Genomic DNA, 22,435 nt, shown 5'->3' on the forward strand with positions numbered 1-22,435 from the left:
AATGCAGTTTAAGAAATAATCTAGACTTTCATCTTGCAGTCAGTTCAAACAATAGGTGTCTGAGTACTTGGTTTTAATTGTTTCTTTTAGAGTGCTCAAATTATGAAATGACAGTTGACAATTTATGTCAACAAAGATAAAAATGGATAAATGGTCTCAAAAGGATGAAATGTGTTTTGTTTTGGGTTTTTTGTTTGGTTTTTAATCAAACTCTTTTCCCTTGGTCTCTTATATATACATACATAAATGTATTAAAATGCCCTGTAAAGGCCGTGGTTAAATCAAATTTAACAGGTTCTGAATTCACACCAGTCTGTCAGTAATAGATTTGATCCAACACTGTAGCGGATGAAGTCCTGAATCACTATAGGCTGATGGTAAATTACTAATGGATTTCAGTAAAACCAGCATCTCAGAAAATAATCTGTGTTCACCCTCGTAAGCCTGATCAACAGGTAATTGTAGACTAAGAAATTAAGTGCATTATACACACTAATATGTGCTGAAAAAATAAATACTTGTATCTTCAAGTAGTAATTGGGACAGTGATTGCCACAATTCTATAATATTTTGTTGACAAGTATTGTGAATGACAAAATCTGCCAAGTGGGGCTAGTACAGTACTGTGTTGTGATCTCAGTGTTGCAATATAGTGCCATCCTTAAAGGTGGTACCTGGCTATAAATACATTTTAGTAATGCCATAACAGAACACCGCCTGGATATGATTGTAAAGCCCAGTGATGGAAGGTGTCATCTTTTACCCCAAACAAATTCAGGATTCCTCTGGTGAGGTTGCAGGGGATGAGTGAGTTTGGAAGCTCTTTAAATTTCTGGATATCTGTCAGCTACTATCCAAACCTGAACTTTTCTGTGTAAGAATGAGGTTGGGGAAGTTTCCTACCTAGGATTTGTATATCCCTAGCATTATCAAGACTCTTCAAAACGCTACAGGGCAACCTCACAGAAGCAGAAATTACTGCAGGTGCTGCTGTTGAGGGTGCCAGCTGCTGTGTCAGAAATGGCACTCAGAAGACTTTGAGGATGTTCACACTAAATAAAGTTCCTAATTCTCAGCATGCAAATGCCAAAAAATCTAGGCTTAGTGAAAAAGCCTTATGATGCAAACCCCTTTTGGTTATACGTTATAAATATCTGATTTTCTCATTTAGGAAGGAATAATGTGCCGTCATATTTAATGAGGGCAAACAGAGTTCTTTGTAATAGTTGGTAAACTCTGTTTTAACAGGTGAAGTACTAGCAGTCTCTGGCCAGTTATGAGTGGGTTGCCTAAATTCTGGGTGGTAGTGTGGGTGAAGATGTATGAAGATGTATGATGGGTTGGGTAAAGAAGAGGGTTTTTAGGTCAAGGATGTTCTAAGCACACACTGTGTAATCTTTGACATCCATGAAGAAAAGGCATAACTTCACAGCCCAATCCAGCACCCTGTCAAGACAATCGGTAACTTCTGATTAATTTTTGGAAAAGGTATAATTCCGTTTTTAGCCTGATATGCATATGTATATTTTGCACAGGTTTTTTTCCTCAGAACTCATTTAGGTTGAATTAGATGTGGAATTTAAAGTTTGATATTCCAGAGTCTAATTATTTTGAAACTTCTCCTTTTTTTTTATGTCCTGATGTTAATTAACACTGTCAACTATATCTGTTGAGAGACACATTGGTTTTATCTGGTATAGATACAACAGAATCAGCACAGCATGTTACTTGGCATATGTGATAAACAGCATTCTTACTGATTTTTGGCACTTCTGATTCTTTTTTCTGTACCCTCTTGCCTTCCTCCGCACAGATGCAGAAGACCCCCATCAGAGCCAGTCTGGGTAGAGAACGGAAGAAAATGTATTTTTCTGAATGTTGCTCTTTAATTGTGCATTTGAAGAGTTTGTAGTTTTCTGATGCAAAACATTTCTTTTTCAAAGATTGACGCTTTTATTTTAAACATTCTTTCCCTTGGTGGCTCAGGGCATAGGAAACAAAGACTGAATGAATTTTTGACTGCTTAAATGATCCTCTAGGCTGGCATCCTTTGCACCTCATGTACTGTACTACAGTCAGAGCTAGGCAGTGGTTTTCATCTCCATAATGTTACTGCTTCTTTTTTAAAAAGAGAATAAATTTGTATTTCGCAGAGAGAACTCCCCAGTGGCACTCTTAGGAAACTACGGCAAGTATCTTTCTTTTGCAGCCTGAGCTGCTTGGCATTGCTAAAGTTTATTGCATTACAACTTTAACATATTCACGTTGGAAATATGCAATCTAGTTAATTGAATAAGGGAGTAGGTGCTTTGCCTCAAGAAGGAAACTGCCTTAAGGTGTGGAATGAGAAGGTGTCAGTGGAAAAAACATTCTTGTCTGACCTGTAAATGCCAGAGTTGCGAGTTAGGTGCTGCTTTCTTTTCTTTTTCCTTCCTTTCCTTCTTTTTCCTTCCAAATATTTTGGCATATTTCAAGCAGTAACGTGCTGAATTTCCAAGATAATCCTGAACTGGAATAACATGGTATCTGTGTCTCTGTTTTGACAGTGCTGATCAGGCTCTAGACAGATTTGCTATGAAGAAATTCTTTGATGATAAAGTTTCAGCTTTAATGCAGCCATCCCAAAGAAGGTATTTAATTTATTTCTAATTCATACCAATAAGGAATATCATTGTTATCTTCTGCCCCCATCCCTTACTCCCTCCCCTGTTATGTGAAGGCTATTTCCACAAGATCCTCCAGTGATGCCTGAACTGTCAGCACTTTATCTTATCTTGATATTCCTTGATTGATGAGATCTCTCCTTCAGTTCCTGCACATAGCCCGAAACAGATAAGACCTTTTGTACGGTGCTGTTATCTACGTGTGTTCTTACTGCATTGTTTGTTAACAAAAAGAGATGTCACAATCTATTTCTTGATTGCTCCAGGATAATAATAAACTCATTTTTCTGTGGCATAAATGATGTGTATGGAATGTGTGTTGATTAGTGTGCAATAAAGATCTTATTACCACTTGTTTGGAGGATCTCTAGATTATGCATCTGCCCCATGTCCATGCTCGTAAATGTTTGCATTTTGCAAGTATGCATTATTCATTCTGTCTGTCTGGATGTCTTACCTTTTCAGTCTGTCTGCATGAATGAGGTTGAGTTAGGACTCAAAGTAAGCAGTTTGGAAAGTGAATAGTTCTGGGGTTCGCTATTTACCTCATTTTGACAGAGGTAATGAAGGATTCAGTACCAAAAGAGATTGATATCCATCAGACAGGTAATTGTGATATAGGTGAATCTTCTTTTAGAAACATAAAATATCAACTGGACTTGATTTAGTAATTACTGTTCATTTTTGGTCTTAATCAGCGTGTATACAGTAGGTTTTTTAGAAGTTGTTTAAAGGATAGGGCTTTGCTAGTGATTAAACTAGAAAAATAAGTGGTAACAACCAGCATAAGGCATTTTGTTCTGTTAATCTCTAAATAAGAAAAACTTTTCTGTTGCTTCTTGAACCCATTTGGTCACCTGCACAGCTCTTTTTCCATTTGAAAAATAGTAACACAGCATTCCATTAGACTTGAACTAAACTTTTCATAACTACAAGTTTACTGGTCTCTTTTTTTTTTTTTTCCTTCATTTTTATGCTTGCATGTATGTGTATTGCATTTTAATAATAAGGATTTGAGAGTGGTGCCTACGAGGTAGAGAAATGTGAACCGTAGGAGCAAAAGGAAATAGGTGTTGTTAATCTTCCCGTCAAGGAGCCTTATGCAGCAGGCTTATTTCCATGAGAGCCAGGCACCCTCACAGCAGCCTCAGAGTTGTGCATCAGGGCAGTTTTTACAACCGTGTTGACAGAAAGCTTCAGTAGCTACTAACTTATATGCGAGCCCCAAAGCTAGAGATGGAAGAGGTGTAAATGGTGGTATCTAGCTTTCCTACCCTCTTCAAGGACACTTGCTTAATTCTTCTGGGGCGGGGGGAAGTCTCGGAGAGACTCATTTCACCTCCTGACTGATGGAATTAGCACCTTTGCTCAGTAGTACTGAACTTGAGCTGCCCTTACAGTCTTCCAGGCGCAGGCGCGCACAGGTACTTTGGAGCGTGTCACTCGCCGTGAGAACAGAGGAGGTTCTCCAAACCATCCGCCAGAACCGCTCTCCTCCTCAACCTCTCCTTTCCTACCTTTGCCTGGCCTGGCAGTGGGTACTAATCCTATTGCAGAGAAAGGAAAACCAACTCTGTAATATTTGTGGGCAATTTTATATTCGTTTTTTGATCCCGTTTTGGTCAGTTAGTGGCCTGAATCACCTTTTTAATGTGCTTTTTCTCTGAAACCATTCTTGGATAATTAATTACCGATGTCCTTGTTAAAATCCAGTTGATGTATAAACGGGTATAATTTAGGTGAATATCAAAATTATAAGATTTGAAAATACACCCATTATTTGTATTTTGAAACTTTTTCTCCACTAGGTTTTGTCCAGAAAAAAATACATTGTGGCCATTAAGTGTGTCAGTCCTGAAAATAATCACTTAACTTTTCCCCACTGCTGGTTGCATGCTGTAACAGTGGCAAGAAAAGCAACCAGGGACCAGATCTCTTATTCTGAATCCATTCTGACAGTACTTAAAGGGATACTCAGATAATTCTCAGATATTCTCAGATAAGCAGTTGAAGGTTTGCCTGAATAAGAAGTGCAGATACAGACCCTTCATATTTAGAAATTTCTCATAAACCTTTGGGATAAATCTTTGAAGATGCTTTTCAAAAATAAGCCAACTGCCGGTAAGCTTCTTAAATGCACTGCCTTGAGAAAGGTGTTCAAAAATTCAGTCAAATTTTTGGAATAATTAAAAACGGGTAGTGGTAGAGAGGAAACATTCAGACTGAGAGGTCACTCACAAAATATTTTTTGTCATGTACCTGTGACAATTTGTAAATTTGCGGTTTTGATGTACCAAATATTTTCAGAAAGACTGAAGGAGGAAACCAAAAAGTGAAGTTGTTTTTCTTAACATTTCAAAATAAAGTGAGCTTTGCTAGCTGTCTATAAAATGAAACCTATTTTAAACCACCACAACCCCCGTTCTGGGGTAGTAAAGCTGTCGTTGTTGGGCAGGATGTCTTTAGTTGTGGTGTTACTGGCAGCGTGCAGTAAGGGATCAGTTAATTTGATCTGTGTGTAAAGGGGGAAAAAGAGGCGATATTCTTTTTCCTGTACATTCCTGAGAGTGAAGTTAAATGAAGGTCGTGTCATGGGCATGGAAGAAAAAGGGACTCAAATCAGTAGAGAAATTAAAGGAGACTGATTTCCCTTGGTTATTTAAGAAGATAGGAAGAATTTGTTTAACACACAGTGATGTTCACTTGCATGTACTTGCTCATGAGCTTGTGACCAAACTGGGTATTAAATAGCAGAAATACAACGATTTTCACGTTGCTTTGTTAGTTTTCCTCTGTTTGGTACTGAAGGAGATCACTTCTCGTTATGAAGATGTTATTTGCCTGCATTGGCCTTAACGCTAAGATTTCTGACCAAGGGCACTTCTTGCTCTTGTTTTAATGAAGTGCGCTTCACTGTAGATGAGGTGCAACCCATGTCACGCTGCTGTGAAAGCCAACTGAGACCTTCAGTTGGAACTAGAAATATATACCAAAATGATTGACTTTACTGTCTCTGCTAGTTTCTTTCTTTCTTAGAGCAGTGACGTAAATAACTAAAAGGAAGACATCAACGATAGCCACGTAACAGCCATGGATTTAATGAAGTGGTAAATTAAAGTGTCTTTTCATGCTGTTTTGTGAAGATTATTCTTTCGGAGTCATGTGTAATGTCACAATATTATTCAGTACCCATGGCCTAGAAATATTAATGTGTAAAGAATGTATTTCCCTGATACAGTTGCATTACTGGTTTTATCTAATTCAGATAAACTTTGTATTTTTAGATATGTGCAATTCTTAAGTGGCCTTCTATCTGGATCTGTGAAAATGAATGCAACCCCTCTTTTCCTGCACTATGTTATCCTTCATGGCATCCCAAGCTTCGATGCTGGGGGAGGTAAAGTACCTAACTTTTCCTATCCAAGTGTAGGCTCAAAGTCTTGTTTCATTTTGGAGCTTTCTAGAAAGCCTGCGTGAATCTCAAAGTAGAGTTGATGCTCCTTGATAGCAGTCCAAATGTTCCAGAAAAACATGACCCAGAAGAAGAGAATCCTAAGAGTAAAAATTACAGCAGGTGAAATAAAATTCTTGTCCTTTGTTAAATGAAGAGTTGATGCTATTCATGTCTGCCTAGTTTCTGAACAGTTGTGATCCCACTCCTTGGAAAAGAGCTGAGAACCTGGTCAGGTTTCAGAGTAATTTCCTCCTTGCTTAGGAAATAAACATAATCAGAAATACAATCTCTTTTCTGTTTTGAGATTGGATTTTCTGTAGAAAAGCCATTTGGATATGGTGTGCTTCTAAGGTGGCCTGCCATAATAAGTGGCTTTAAAATTAAAATGCTAAACCAGCATGTTGTGCTAGAGTATAATAAAGGAGCGTAACTGTACTTTTATCATCTGAGAGTTAAATAGCACCTGTCTTTTGAAATGTCATCAGCATGAATTTGCAATGCTGCATTCTCATTGTCGTTTAATCTGCTTTTATGTCTAAAACAACTACTTCGATAAAGACAAGGTATTGTTTGTTGTAGTAAGAAATTTAAGGGACTCACTAGTTTTGAAAGAAAACTGTAGATCAAATATTTTGCTTAATTTTGAAAATTCTTTTTATTTTGTTTTGGGGTTTGGTGGTTTGTTTTGTTTTGTTTCGGCCATTCTCGTTTTTCCCTTAATAATTTTGTTTTCCTGCAGAAAAAGTGGGCAGGCAGGCAGACAGACATTTTATAAGGAGCAGTGTTCCCTCTTTCTTTCCTTACCGGAATCCTTTAAAATTCCTTCCTGCCCAATTCAGAACTAGTCTGAAGATCAGGAAAAAGTTACTTTTTCATAAAATATAATCAAAAACTTTTGGGGGGGGGAAATGAATCTGTCAAAGCCAGTTTTGCTTTGACGGATATTTTGACAGTCAACATTATGCCACTTGTGTGCTACTTCGCTCAGTCTGGATGAGCGTGAAGCTTCCTAGTTGTAATATTTAGATAAAGGAAAATAATTACAAAACAGTCTTTTCTCTTGACTTCTCTTCAGCTTGCCGGCCTTTTCTGAAGTTATACCAGGCTATGCAACCAGTTTATACATCTGGAATATAGTAAGTCGTAAGCAGTTTCCTTTACGTTTGAATCCAGGTTTTAATTCTCATAATTGCAGAATAACATAGTCTTCTGTTCTTTTTTTTTTTTGTTTTTTTGTTTCTTTCAACCGTAAATTTTATTTTTCTTTTCTCTCCTGTTAAGTAGCATAGGGCCAGAAAATCAAAGCCGGATCTGCATTGCTATAGACCCTGCCCAGCTTTTGAAGGGAGATATTATGGTAAGTTAATTGTATGGAATGAAAATCTAGTACTGTGCCATTTAGTTTACAGTCTCTGACCTGTTTTGCGTTCTTGTAAAAAAAATAAATTGAGCAAATGGTTGCAGACATACTACAAAATAGGTTATTAAGTTTATTTAGTCATCAACCTTGAGTTTTATAGGAATCAAAATTCCTATAAAACTCAAACTAGAAGGTTTTTAGGAGCCGAAACAATTGCTCTCAGCATTCCCATTTCATAGCATCACCAAGTACAGTAAGGCCTGTGTTGCTATTTTCTTTATAAAAATTGCTTTGGGGAGTATTTGTAACTAGGCATTAAAATACCCTTGTCCTGTAACTTGGCAGGCAACGTGCACAATTGTAAAACTCTATGCTGTAAAGAAAATACCTAACTAATTCTGATTTGTTTTGGGACTCAAAAAGGTGTGATACCAAATAAAAGCTTTCTGATTCAACAAGCACATGCAGTATTTACAAAGCAATCTATACGGGTTAATATAGCGTGTGTAATTCCCTGTGTGCAAAGTGTAACTATGATTGAATTGCAGCACTATCATTTTAAATCTCTCTGCTTTCTCTCTTGCTTGTCATACACAGTTATGCACAGAGAAAGTAAAGAAAGGTAGTTGCCTTTCAATTTGTTAAACTAAGAGGCCAGAAGAACATGTGGAGTGAATGGTGGGGGGAAGTACTGTCAGAAAGTATTCCTGGTCTATTGCTAGTAGGCTTCAGAATGGTTTTTTTATTTTGTGTACTACTTTGAGAAATGTTGGACCTCCATGTAAGTGGTCCCTGGTATCAGATTCTTTTTTTTTTTTCTTTTTTCTTTTAAATAATCTTTTTTATTATCCTTCCTCCTTCTCACTTTCCTACTTCCCCTCCCCATTCAGCTTAGTATATTGTTCTTTCTTTTTTCACTGAAAAATGGAGAAAAAAAATTTAAATATACTGTTACAAATTGGTATACTCTGGAGGTTTGGGACAGTTTCAAATTCAGGAAGATTTGTTACTCATCGGAGGACTGTTGGTGCCTAAGGAAGTGGAATAGATCACAAAAGAAATTGGTCTGAGACAAATTCAGTGTCTCTGAAATGTGTGTTTAACATGAAAAATGAGCACATAGCCTTTCAGTAATGCTTGCATCATTTTAAAAGAGATCAACTTCATTAATCCCATGCTATTATTGGAGGTAATTCTTCTGAGCAAGGCAACATCTTATTCAGCATGATAGTATTTCCTAAACAAAGACTTCTCTTCAGTTTTGAATTTCTTTTTTACTATTTCTAAGCAAAAGCATCAGTGGTTTCAGGAAAAAGAAAAATCTATAGGGTGTTCCGCCTCTGACACCAAAAGGTTTAAGCACTTGAAGTGCATGGGTTTAAAAAAAAAATAATAATACACTTGCTTGTCTTTGGTTTAGAGAATTTGTTAATGCAATGTGAATAGTATGTGGTGATACGGCACTGCCACAGCTGTTGGAAAGCTGCACTGACGTCTGTTAAATGCACATAGGTATTTCCCAGTATGTTACAGTGGTTGCATTAATTCCTGAATATGGCATCAGAAGGTAGTCTGAATTCAAAGTTAAGCTCAGACTTCATTGAAAGCTTATTAGGTATACTGAGCATTAAAAGATTTTTTTGGTGTCCTGGATATAGATGTACACTGTTACTGATTGTAAGAGAGGCCAGATTTTCATGAACAATTAGAATTCTATATAAATAAGTTGTTCAGGATACGCTGAGTTAAAATTATTCAAGGCTGTTACGTTGAATTAGAAAGTAGAAAGAAGCAGGAGCTGCGTAGTTCTCTGAACTGACCCAGATTTAGCATTTTTATAAACACGGTTATGCAAAACTCAGTAGATTCTGAGTAAATCCAGCAACTGTGTGAAGCCAGAACTCTTGACAAGTTGGAGGATAAAATGTGTTGTTCAGGTATTTAGTCTTCTGCATCTTCAGGAACTCTCATCTATGATCCACATGTAAAAATAATGTGATTGTTTAAACAGCTAAAGAAGTTTATGTTTTTAAGGCAAAATTGTGGAGGAACATACATAACCTTAAAGAGGGTCTTAATTCTATTTAATTATATTATGTGAGCAAAAAGAAGCTTGAAAAAACTTATCACAGTTACTTTCAGACCAGTTATACATTTTGGAGCAGGTTAATTCTAATATCTCTCATCAGGGGCTCTCTTAATCCCCTTGCTGTCCATTTTTCACTTCCAGGCAAACTTGCAGGTTTCATCCTTTATGATGGTGTTTTGCCTTTACATAGAGCTGCTGGGCATAGTGGAGAATGAGCGTTTACTCTTGAATCAGCAGTCTGTTCCCCCTACCTTGTATTTCGGTAATTTAAGGCACTGACTTATGGCCATGGTTCTAGCGTAATGATGCTGGTAGTTGTGATTGGACTAAAAGGAAATAGATCCCTTCAATAACTAGGGGTTTGTACACTGTGTTAGTTTTAGTGGGTGTAAAGCACTGTTTAAAATGAGAAGCAAATATTATTTTACCTGGTATTACCACTATGCTGTAGGGGATTCTCTTTTAAAAAACAGAAACAACCCCAAATCTTCACTTTCAGATAAAATAATGCTTACTTGCATAGAGAATCTCTCAGCCTTTATAAAGGGTTAGGAATATGTGGTTTGCGTAGAGAATACCTGAAAAAACCCATCTGTGGTATATGGGCTGAAATATTTCAGAAGTTGTCCTATGTGCCATGTATATGGTCAGGGCTGATTAACTTCTGGAATTTAAGACATCATGGGGTTACTATAATGAAAGGTAAAGAGCAACAGCTTATGTTAGATTTTTCAAATCCTGTAGAGAGGAGAATTTCCTAACTGTGTTTTAGTCCTGACTTTCAGAAGCATCCCTCTTAAATCCCTACATCTTTCTTGTATTACTTCAGTTTGAATAACTGCTCTTCAGTTACTCAGTATTTTCTGTCTAGAATGCTTTTCTCAGTCTGCCTTTAAAAAGGTGATTTTTGTTGGGTTTTTTTTAATGCATTTCAGTAACATCTGCTTTATCATAAAATCCTGATATCATCAGGATAATATAAAATTTTCAGTCTTGTGACTAAGGTTACCAAAATTTTTATGTATTCTTATAAGAATGCTGAGTGGCTTTGTATTACAGTTGACTCAGAGAATTGGTAGGCAAAATATCCATAGGTCTAAGGGAAGGTGGTGTTAGAGAGTAGGTGTATTGTGTTCGCCTTTAGCTGCTGAAATTCACACTAGGTGTTATTTTTACAGAGTTCTCTGTTGTTCTAGACAAGGTGTCAAAAATACTACCAACTTCCCACAGTAACATAAAACAAGATCCTATCATCACTAGAGTAGGTTTTTAAAAAGTCCTAAAATAGATGTAATCAGCTTGCAGGCTTGCTTCTAAAAACTCTGTATATTCTTCAGTTATTTTGAAATGGGTGTGCTCTAAGTCAGTTTTACATTAATTTGGTACCGTGAAGAAGTATGGATACAAGTCAGCATTCCAACATTGTACTGACAAATGTTGTGATTCTGAATCATAATCTACTGATTGGTGACTGATAGTGATGAAAATAGTAATTATTATTTTTACACATCCAGAAGTATCTTGCCTTGGGCCTGTATAATTTTAAAGGATTGAATAATGCATACTCTGCTTGTTACAACATCAGAGGTGTCTGCAGTAAATTGCGCTGTGGCTGCTTTACTTAGCAACTAACGCATATACACACGTTTGTTCGGATTTGTAAGAAATTACTTCCTCTCTCTCTCTCTCTGCAGCTGAAGTGTTATCACAAAAAATACCGGTCAGCTACTCGTGATGTGGTTTTTCGCCTTCAGTTTCACACTGGAGCTATTCAAGGACATGGCCTGGTGTTTGGCAAAGAGGATTTGGACAATGCCAACAAAGGTACTTGCCTTCTGTGGTTGGTTGGATGCGTATGTGTGCAGGGGTGCATGTGTGTGCCTGTGCATGGGATGATCATCTTCAGGACCTGTTTTCAAAAGGAGTCTTGGGGTTTTTTTTCCGTCCCTATTTTTAGGGAAAGGGAGACTGCTTTGTGTTAGTTAACTCATAGCATGTAACACAGGTAAACCCCTAACGAGAAGAAAAGCTCTTCAAGTGAGTTAACCTGTCAGAATAATTCAGATGCTCTTACATAGTCCTTGTCACCCCCTCTCACATCTGTAAAAACAACAGACATTGGTTTAAAATGGTGACTCTGTTAGTCACCATTACAGGAAATAAGATGAGCTAAGCCAATCCCTTTTTTGGCTGATGAAGAGAGTCACAAAGTCCGATACTGTGTTTGTGACCTAGTCTGCTTGAGTATGGGGATCTTTTAATATGCTTCAGAATATCCAAAAATGGAGGCAAAGTTTTGAGACACATTTAAAAACATGTGGTGCTAGTCTTTGTATTATTACTTCAGTTTTATATTTATATGCAGGATTGCAACTCCCTCACCCTACGTTAGTAGCAAACTAAAATCAAACTTATTTTCCTGCAACATGTGGCTACACAAAAGTTTTGTGGTCAAGTGTTGCAGTTTAGCCAATATAGGGAACAATTTTAGTTTGCTCCTGGGTGTGTTCTCCTTTAAAACCAAAGGCAGCCATGTCTATCTAGAGAGAGGTTTGGGAACTCTCTTCTGCTTTTGACTGTTCTTGGAAGTAAACAAAACTCCAACTGATGCTTATGTGGGCTTTTCTGAAGAATGTGTGGGGCAAAGAATGTGGCTCTTTTAGAAGCAAATTGCTAAATTGCAAGTGAGAACTGAAGAGTGACGAGGGTATGTGTATTAATAGCTATAGAGAATCCTGATTTCTGAATGCCTTGGAACTGCTTTCCTGGGAGATAGATTGCTGAAATACTATCCTTTGTTTTCAGATGACCGTTTCCCTGATTACGGCAAAGTGGAATTAGTGTTTTCAGGAACTCCAGAGAAAATTCAAGGTGAGTATACAGAAGGAAAAATATGATTAGTTTGAAAACAAACCACATTGAAATCTGTATCTTTTTAAAAACTCCTTTTTTCCTTTTTTTATTCCACTTCTTTTGTAGAAGATCTGAAGTTCAACTTTACTGTTAAAATATGTAATAGAGTTACTGGTTTAAATTTGAAAAATTTAATGAAGACTCTGCATTTACATCAGCAGGAGCGATCAGATTTTGTTTTAAAACTATACCAGAACAGTTGCTGATGACTAGCAGAAAACATTTGTGAATCAGTGTAAAACATACATAGTATAGGTAGCTTGGCCCGGCATAAGGGACAGCAGTGCCCTATCCCATAATCTTGTTTAGATGTTGTCATAATTGATTACGTTTGCAGTGGTGAAGTCTGGACTGTCTTCATTTTAGGGTAAAGGTATATAGCTATAGTTTTGTTGAAAATGCTTCTGCTCTGAAGTGGACTTGTAGGGTTTATCCTGTATGCCTCCAGAATTCTATTGTAATATGTCTAAGATCATAGATAATTACGACCTGCAATAAGAAATAGTGCAGTTTAATTCTGTTAATGGATGTGTTCTTGCTCATTTTATGGTGTCCCGAAAAGTATGGATTCTGCCTGAGACTGAATGAAAACCAAATATTCTTAACTGTCTCATACATATTCCCATTCAGTGTCCTGTGAATTGCATGTTTTCCTTTTTTTTTTCCACCAGTTCGATCACTTAGAAACTTGTAGTAGCAGCCAGTAAGAAGTTGGATTCTGTCCAGCTGAACATGAAGATCTCACTTGCCCTGTTGGAAAGCCATATACGAAAAACAGTTTTATAAATAAATTTGTCTAGCTTGTTCTAAACATTTCTGGATAGTAAATGCATGAAGAGAGGCCAGCTGACGTGCCTGAAAAAGGATAAAAAATTTTTCAAGTCTCCCTTCCTTAGATGGCAAATCAGAGGTGTGTTTTTTAGCAGGCTCCAAGTTGTTGGAAAGTAAGGTTCTAAGTAACTGGAAATTTGTATTCAATTGCTATCTAGGGGATTAATTGGCTAGGAAGAAGAGTTCACCTTGAAATACTTCTTTACAATTTCTGCAAAATGCCTTTTCCATATCTGAAAATGTTATAGAATCATAGAATAAATGCAGGGTATCTCTAGTCCATCCTCCTCCTGAAAGCAGGGTCATCTCCGAGATCGGACCAGATTGCCCAGAGCTTTGTCCAGTCAAATCTCGAAAACCTCCAAGGATGGAGACTTCACAACCTCAATGGGCAGACTGTTCCAATGTCCGACTGTCCTCACAGTGGATTTATTTTTTCCTTATATTGACTCTAACCTTCTCTAGATTCAACTTATGCCTGTTGCTTGTTGTCCTTCCACCTTGCTCCCACCTGGCTCTGTCTGCCCCATGGCCCTGGGGGGGCTGCTGTCAGGTTCCCCCCCAAGACCATCTCATCTCCAGACTGAAGAAGCCCTGGTCCCTCAGCCTTTCCTCACAGGGCAAGTCCTTCAGTCCTGACCACCCTGGTTGCCCTCCCCTGAACTTGCTTTGCTTTATTCATATCTTTCTCCTATTGTGTAGCTCGAAACTGGACACAGTATTCTAGAAAATAACTGACTGTGATACAGTTTTTAAGAAAGAATACACTTGCCAAGAGGATGAGATACCTAAATGTTTAGGTAACAAACTTCATAAATTTGCCTTGTGACAAACGTCATCACAGAAACTCTCTACAGACGGCTTTTTCCTGTCTGCATAAAAAGGTACAGGACCATACCATTCTTGTCCTTCTAATTTTAACTATCCTTGTTTTGAAAGTCACAGCATGTGCATAACACTCTGCTGCTTTAGAACAATTTACAGTAGGACTTGCTTCTGCAGACACAGCCGGAGAGTTGGTAACTGAGGATTTCTTTGTTTGCTAATCTAGAGGAGCAAAGGCAGAAAGCCGATTTCATTTGTGTCGGTGTCAAAGCCAAGTCCAAGGTCATGAGTTCTTGATGCCTGTGCTTTGCTTTTGAATCACTGGGCCACACCTAAATTCCTCACAGTATACATTTAAAAGCTGAGTATTATCTTATGCCTCATTAAGGGCACAAAAACGTGGGTTACTGCTGAAAATTCCAGGTATGTTTGGCAGAGCGTACTTAAGTGCAGCCAAACCCATTGAACGCAGGCTGCCCAGGCTCGGGGTCTGCCGGGAGCCTGGAGAGGGGATGCAAACGGTGTGGTTGGCACCTTGGGGGAGCTGGGAGGGACACGGAGCGGCAGCTTTCAGCTCTCCCTATTCGTCTTTAGTGGTAAGTTGCTCTGGTATTGGAATGATAATCTGTAACAGTGTCTGTCTTTATCATTCCTTTACTACCATCTCTTTATAGATACTTGTGGTTTCATTCTGAAAAGCTGTTTGTTTTATCGTGCCTAACTATAGGGCTGGGTGGATCATCTGTGTTAGTTGTGTTTAGGGGCTGATGCAAGTTATCAGAGCTACATCATAATCAAGAAGCTCAAGATAAAATTCTCTGCTTGTAATGAAACATAAATTAAGCTTTTTTTAGCTGGTTTAGATAACTTTTCTTCTCCTATTGCTGCTTGTCACATTTCAGAATATGGTATTGCAGTTTGGGAGCAAACTTCTGTCAGAAGGCCACATGCATCTGTGCGTGTATATCATTACAAATGTGGCGATGATAATTTTTGGTCTCAAACAGATGTTTGTTTTTTAGGATGTGAACACCTTCAGAATGACCACGGAGTCATAGTTGATTACAATACCTCAGACCCACTAATACGCTGGGATTCCTACGAAAATATGAGCCCTGATGGGGAAGGTGAGTAATTTGATCACATGAGACCAAGGCAAAACCTTTCGCAACTGTGCCAGAGCCTTTGCGAGGGAGGAAGGAGAGCTTATTTGCTTGAACCTAATGCCACTTCACTGATGTGTTAAGTAGCTGTCTGTCCTTCCCTATTTAGCTTTAGTGGCTCTAATGGAAAGAAAGCTGTAGTAGTTGTTTAAGAGAGATTCTTGTTAATGCACTGAACTGGACTGAGACACAACTGGTTGGTACGAGTTACTTTATTATTTGTAAATTTGCTCAAAAAATTTTTTGTTCTAAAGCTTCTAGTTGGAATCCTAATATAGAATTTTAAGAACAGCAAAATGATGTGGTGAGTTTGTAGCCTTCAGTGCTTACTATGTTATTTGGAGTGTTGCAGGAGGTGCACTAGACTGTAAATTTACGGATAAACAAACAGCAAAGGATGTGCATATTGCATATTTCCCCTCATAAATTTACCTGTTTCCAAATTGCCCTTTTATTTCTCAGATTTTTCTTCTGTAATCTGCTGATATATGCAGGAGTTGAAAGCCTCCAGTAGCTACCTTCAGATTCTGACTCCAGTGTGGATGCTTTCCCAATGCTTTGCTTGAGTGAATGTTGTGCTTTTGATGGATATAGTTTTCCTGTAAGGACTCAGAATGTCACACCGGTGTCTGCACACCTCAGTGCACATGCAAGCCTGACATGCTGCAAGTAAAAACATGAGAGAAGTTATTAAATGGATGCCAAAGTTCTTGTTTTTACAACTTTCCTGTTATGAAATTAGAGAGAGGTAGAGTTAGAATACTTAATTAGCCACTCTCTAGGCTCAGTTTACATTGATTTTTGTAATCTGAATTCAGCATTGACCATCTAATGACTACATTGGTGAGGGTTTTAGGGGCAGAAGCATTGACTGGGAGCTGTGACTTTTTTCCACTGTATCACTCTTGTACAGGATTATTTCCCGATCCACAGCAGACTTCAATCTGCAGAGAACTAGGGGAAAATAGAGCGGGGGGCGGGGGGAAGAGAACAGTCATTTGGCATCATTACTTGGGGCAGGCAGAGCACTCCTTAGGGAGTCATCAGAGGCTTTATAGTTGGATAAGACTGTGCAGTGCCTTTTAGAAGGAGTAACATCAGAGAGACTGAATCTTGGCTGAAGAAGATGTCTCAATTTCTACCCAGGATGTTTCCATATCATTTGCTTCCTTTTTTCCCCCCATCCTTTTCCCCCTCCTTTGTATATACATAGCCCTCAGCAAGCAATGCACTGATGTCAAATATTTTTTAATTGCTAAGATTGATTGGATAGATGGATTTGACCTTCCCATCCTTATGCATTGCATTGTAGATACAGGAAATTGAAAGCAGAGATAAATGTGTAGGCAGCACACTGTTGGAAGATACAGAACTGTATGCTGCTCGTGTCTTGTAGAAGACTTGATCACAGACCATTCACAAGTACAATTAGCTTGTTTCCCTGATGTTCAGAAGTCTCATGTGCCACTTAATAGGCTTTTGTGTGTAATTTGTGTGCATGATATATTTTTAATTACCTGTGATACAACATATCTATGCTAACATGTCATATTTATTGAGCTTATTGTGAATCTGCAGAGAAATCACTAGAGTTGAAGCCAGAGAATATACCATAAGAACATGAGATGTATCCAGATACTCTTTTTCTCAAGCAAGCATTTAAGAGGCAGGGTGTTACCCTATGATGCTCAACCAAACTGCAGACAGAGCATTTGTCTCTGCATTGGCTGGGCAAAAGATCAGGAGGGGCTAAAGCACATACACAGGGGACAGCTAGATTTTTCTCTTAAAGAGATCTGCACTCAAAACAAAGGGAAGCTTAGTCTGCTGCTTGAGGTAAATGTAGCTTGCTTTAGGTCTTCCTTTTACGTACGATTTATAAACACCAGGACAGACTTCTCTTATGGTTTGTTACAGAGGTTCAATATCATGCTTTTGCATTAAAAAGATGTATTGAGTCCTAGTTTTCACCACAGGTGAGAGACCACTAAGAGGAGATGCTGATTTCACATCCAGAAAGCGAGCAAAGTCAAAAACCTTAGAGTCTGAAGCCTTTAGCTACAATCCTGAAGGCAGAGAGAAAATCTTTTCTGTACCTCAGAAAAGATGAAGGTACAAGATGTGGTGCATGTGAAAGTCTGCATAACAGTGGTGGTATGTTTAAGATGAGGGGAAGTCTCATAAAGAGTGTCTGTTTCAGATCTACTCCATGTTAAGTTAAACTCCTAGCCTAATGTGGGAACCGGTCTTCACAGTTTGACTTGTACCTGTTTTCCCACAGGAATTTCGATAGGAATAATAGGAGATGTGGGTGTGACAGATGATTCCTGTATTACAGTTATACGCCTTTTTGTTCATTTCAAAAATGCCTGCCTATGAAATTCCAGATCAAGGTGGCCAGGAAGGCTACAGCAGAGCTTTGTGAAATGAACAGGATTTGCTTTGTAGGTATGCTGTGTGCAGAATAGCCATTTCCAAGCTGATGTGTTAAAATGGAAAATTAGAAGTGAACAAGAAAGCAGTATGTCTCTTTTGAAATCCTACACCTCTTTGGCCTTGTTACCAAAAGAACAAAAGATGAAAGGACATGATAAAAACAAAATGTACCCGAAGTATCTTGGTTTGTTGGCATGATACAGTATTGCAGACAGAAGCAATTGCCTTTTAAATTATCTTGAACCCTTTGATGGTAGTAAGGTTGTGTACATTTGTGTTGAATATAGCCAGTCTTTGGACAGTTTGCTCCCTGGATTTAGTTCCTTATCCCTCCTTCTTAACAGTATAGGAATTTTGACAAATGTAAAGCAGTAAGTGATTTTAATTTCTTCTCATAAATGCTGTTTCTCTTTCAATTCCATGGGAAGTGTTTCTTGTGCATTGCACTAATCGTCCTCCGTAATAGACTGAAGATTTTATTAAATGTCTAATTCTAAGTTTGTATCAGATTTCCTCCTCCTCGAGCAGTACCCTAGCACAGAGATTTCTGTTACACTGCATGCAGTCAAGCGTCAGATTGGGAACCACAAGAAGCAGAAGGTCTTCCTACTGCCATGTAGAAGTCTGAGACAGTTGCCATTGGTTTCCTTGTGGTTTTAAAGTCATGGTACTCATCAAGTCTTGTGTGTGTGTTGTGGGCAAGAAGGAACAGAAATGGCTCTTGATCTTGCTGAGTACTTTTTTTTTTTTTTTTTTTTTTTTTTTTTTGCCTTAAGGCATCACTTACTGTACAATAGATGTGTATGGATTTACAAAAGGTTGCTCATTTGCTGCAAAATAGCAAGTTGACCACAAAGATATACAACCTGTGGCCACAAATGAGTAGTATTTTCTGTTATGTCAAGAGATTTAAATGTATCCCAATTCCCCTTAATAATCATGTTTTTCAGTTTGTAACTTGGATATTGTAGCTCGCATACTTTCAGCCGCACTTGGCTGTTTTCCTCTCGATTGCTAAGGTCATACACGTCTCCTTTATATTTAGACCAATTTGGGGATTGGGATTGTTCACGATAATATTTTGGGAGTTGTTTGAAGTGAAGTGATGGACTAAACTAATGTGGGCTTAGTAGCTACTGCTATTATTAAAACCGAGTAAAAACAATTACTGCTTGTAATTAATGGCATTTGGGGCAAGGAGAGGGGGAGTAGTGATAAATGAGGATGAAGTGTTTTCTATGGGAACAGAAAGTTGAAACAAACAAGTAATCCCTTCCGACTCCCTGAAAAACTTTTCATATGCTTTATACTTACTAATGTTTCTCTCTCTCAAATACCAAATGACAACTAGTTTTGAAAAAGCCCCCCACCCCTGACCAGAGGGAAGAGGTAAATGGAAAAGGTTTGACTTGTCTTTTGTTGAGGTGGGTTTTTTTAGTTCTCAATGATAATTTTCAGGATCATTACTTGGCGTATTGAGTAAGAGATAGTGTTGTTAAAACAAACACTTCCCTCCTGCTGAAAATGCAAGTTTCCATTTGGATAGGAACCATCAGTTTGTGTGGAACCCACTGGCGGATCCTGGTACAAGCCTAGGCTCTGAGGTGTTCTGAAAATAAAATCAGAGATGTTAAAATGCAAATTAAATGTATTGCCAAAGAGCACAAACTCGTTTTGATAGAGAAGGTGAATAATTGGAAGAAAAGATGACTGCTGCTGTTCCTTTTGCACCCTCTGTGGCTGCTTTATCTCAGGTTTATTCTAATTATCCTGATAGCACGCTAAGATTGTTCTAGAGAGAGAATGAATCTACTGTGAAGGAACAACTCTGTCTCAAGATGATGACTGTGGGATGTGTGTGGCTGGGATGCTATACTGCCATTTGCATGTGCAGCATTCAGTTAGTTGAGATGCAGGATTTTTTTGGTTTGGTTTGGTTTTTTTAACAAAGAAAACTGGTAAGCATCAAAGGTTATAGTTGGCCAAAATAGTATTTGTTGTAGTTTGACTGAATTCAGTGGATTGGCAACAGAAGTGCACCTGGTTCTTGTTCAGCGTTCCATTTTAAGATGTTTCACCTATTTTAACAACCACTAAATCCCTCCGCACTCTTTTGTCTGCCAGCTCTACAGTCTGTGGAAAGAAAAGAACATGCTCGCATGTTAGAAATTGCTTAAAATGACAAGAGAAGGACTTTCAGCAAGTCTTTGCAAGGCAGGGACTTAAGTATCTTTCTCAATAGAACCTCACTGTTTGTTTCCTAACAAAGTGGGTTTGCTTGCTTAACAGTGTTTGATAATTAGAAAAGAAACAACTTTGAAAACAAAAGGATGTTTTTAATTCAAGCCAAATAGGGTAGGGCTGAGTGAATCCAAATTCCTCTATCTTGAGAGTGTTGCTTTACAAATTTTCTAACCTTCTGTAACTGTAATCAGCACCAATTAGTCAAAAATTGCCAAATATTTATAAACTGGTTTGCTCCTGCTCTTTTTATTTTCATAAAGGAAAGTATCTGAGAAGTGTTTCCAGGTAGGCAATAACCAACATTCTGGTATGTACCCATGTCATGTGATTAGATGGGATGTTTGACTTGTATTGAAATTTTTTCTCCTCTTCAACCCAAAGTAAATAGCTATTCAATAGGGAGGTGCCCTCTCATGTAGTTAAACACTTGTTTTCCCAGAGGGCCCCTTCAGTATTGCAAAACTCAAGGGCTGAGGCAAAACTGCTTGGCTTTGGTACCTTAACAGGAATGCAGATGCCTACCAAAGAAAACAGCGGGTTTGATGCCATTTCTGGTGAGTGAAGCTGAAGGATAAATTGGTAGTGAATAAATGGTAATTCCAGCTTTTAGTTACCAGCTGGATGCAGTATTCTTTGAGACAAAGAGAGATTTGTTAGAAGGGATGAAGAGGTGCCCTGCAACAATTTCCCCTCTTTCTGTTTGACAGTGAAAATAGAAACATCTATAGAAAATAGAAAAATTTACCCTATAAAATGCTGCCAGCTTGAAACAGTATCTGAATGCCTTGGAGTGTCTGCCTTTAATTGATTTTCTCTGAGGAAACTTATGTCTTCTATTTCTCTAAGTTTTGTATATTCTTTTTATATATATATAAACTTTAAATCTGATTAGTCTTCTTTCTTAATCATGAGGCTGACAATGAGTTGGAGATAAATTGACATAAAATGGTTTCTTTTGTATGTCAGTAATATTGAATGCAAACAGGATTACAAGGTTTCATTTCTACTTGTGCAGCAATAGGTAATTCTCTCTCTCATCCTCCTTACGTCCTTACATCCTCAATACAGCATTGATCGTAACAGTACTGTGGCTTTAATTTTTTTTTTTTAGCTCAATGTTAGGGACTAAATATAAGTTCATGCAAGTGTTTTCAAGACTGTGCTTGATTAGCTAAGCTTGCTCTGGACTGTAATCTCTTATTTTCATGTTTTGGGGTTGGTTTTTTTTGTTTGTTTTTGGTTTTTTTTTGTGAACAACAACAAAAAAAATATTGGAGTATTTTGGATAGGTCAGTTAGGAGCCAACAGTTAAGTGCAGTCAGGGGCCAGACTTTCAAAGGATTTACAGATTCAAAGTTACTTTTTTTGGCTCATTTTTAAAGAGTATCTCTTAAGATATACTGAACACCTTTTTGAAAGTCTTGAGTGTTTACTTAAGTGCTAAGCTGAGCTCCAGAACTTGGCCTGTCAAGTTCTACTGAAAAGTATTTTTTTCCTTTTACCCAAACATGTGAGTGTATCCATAAGGCAGAGTCTGAAGTGAGGAATTATGTGCATTTTACTTAGCGCACTGGGACATTGATTTTACTAGGTACCATTTGTCAGTTCTGCTGAGTTTAAATTTATCTCAAATAAAAACAGACACCCCCCCGCAAATGCTAAGTGCCAGAGACGGACAGTTATACCTAAGATAAATATTGAAAGTCTTACATCTGAAAACAAGAACTGATTAGAAGCAGGGTTCTGTAGGCATTTACCCTAGGCCCCTGTTTTTTTCCATCAGCCCCCTGCCTCTGACTGCCTGTACTTCCCTTTCTCTTTCCTATGAATTCCTTTGCCCTTCTTTGTCAGCTCCTACTTATGTATTTTCCTGTAGCTTCTCTGCCTTTCGTTCTGTGAAGGTTCTTTGGGCACACTTGCCTCCATACCCCCAGTATCAATGTCTTTTAACAGTGCACAGGTGTCTCTGAAGCACAGGTTGCACACGTCAAATACTTTCAAAGCTACTGCCCAGCCAATTATTTGCTTTCAAAAAAATGCGTTTTTAACATCCTCCAGTTGATATCTGTCCTGTCTCAGTAGTAGGCAGTGGTGTTAGCCCAAGGATGTTATTCACTAGCCCTTTGTCAAAGGCTTTTATTACACTTCTAGACCCAAAGACCACAGGGTGATACTTCAGTGGTTTAATAGACGTTTATGGTACTTTATGGTACATTCAGATAACTTTTGCAGTTCTATTTTTGTAAGACTGTGCAAAAGACCTCTCTCTTCAGCACAGGAGGATTCAGACAGTAGAAACTGGGAGGAAGGTAACACATGTGACCGTGGCTAGCATTCTCTCTTCTCTGTCCCATATTCTCTACATATTGCCCAAAGGCCGTTATCTTGGGGCCATGTAAGACTGCTCTTTCAAGCAAGTCTTTCTTTGCCCAGCTTATTTGGGTTCCTGAGCAGGCT

The 22,435-nt window shown here is 38.2% G+C and overlaps 1 protein-coding gene across 12 annotated transcripts in view; it reads left to right on the top strand.

Annotated features, from left to right (window-relative positions):
* Positions 1–22,435, top strand: part of TNS3 (tensin 3) — a 298,348-nt gene that overhangs the window by 184,283 nt on the left and 91,630 nt on the right. For 11 of the 12 annotated variants that reach the window (XM_041118287.1, XM_030041615.2, XM_030041617.2 and 8 more), the window contains 7 exons: positions 2,547–2,630; positions 5,948–6,060; positions 7,193–7,253; positions 7,399–7,474; positions 11,261–11,390; positions 12,372–12,437; positions 15,158–15,262. In XM_041118287.1, the coding sequence (XP_040974221.1) occupies positions 2,547–2,630; positions 5,948–6,060; positions 7,193–7,253; positions 7,399–7,474; positions 11,261–11,390; positions 12,372–12,437; positions 15,158–15,262 (635 nt within the window). The remainder of the gene's footprint in view (positions 1–2,546; positions 2,631–5,947; positions 6,061–7,192; positions 7,254–7,398; positions 7,475–11,260; positions 11,391–12,371; positions 12,438–15,157; positions 15,263–22,435) is intronic. The other variant, XM_030041616.2, reaches the window with a different exon arrangement.

The sequence above is a fragment of the Aquila chrysaetos genome, chromosome 18, assembly GCF_900496995.4.
Source record: "Aquila chrysaetos chrysaetos chromosome 18, bAquChr1.4, whole genome shotgun sequence".
Taxonomy (NCBI): Eukaryota; Metazoa; Chordata; class Aves; order Accipitriformes; family Accipitridae; genus Aquila; species Aquila chrysaetos.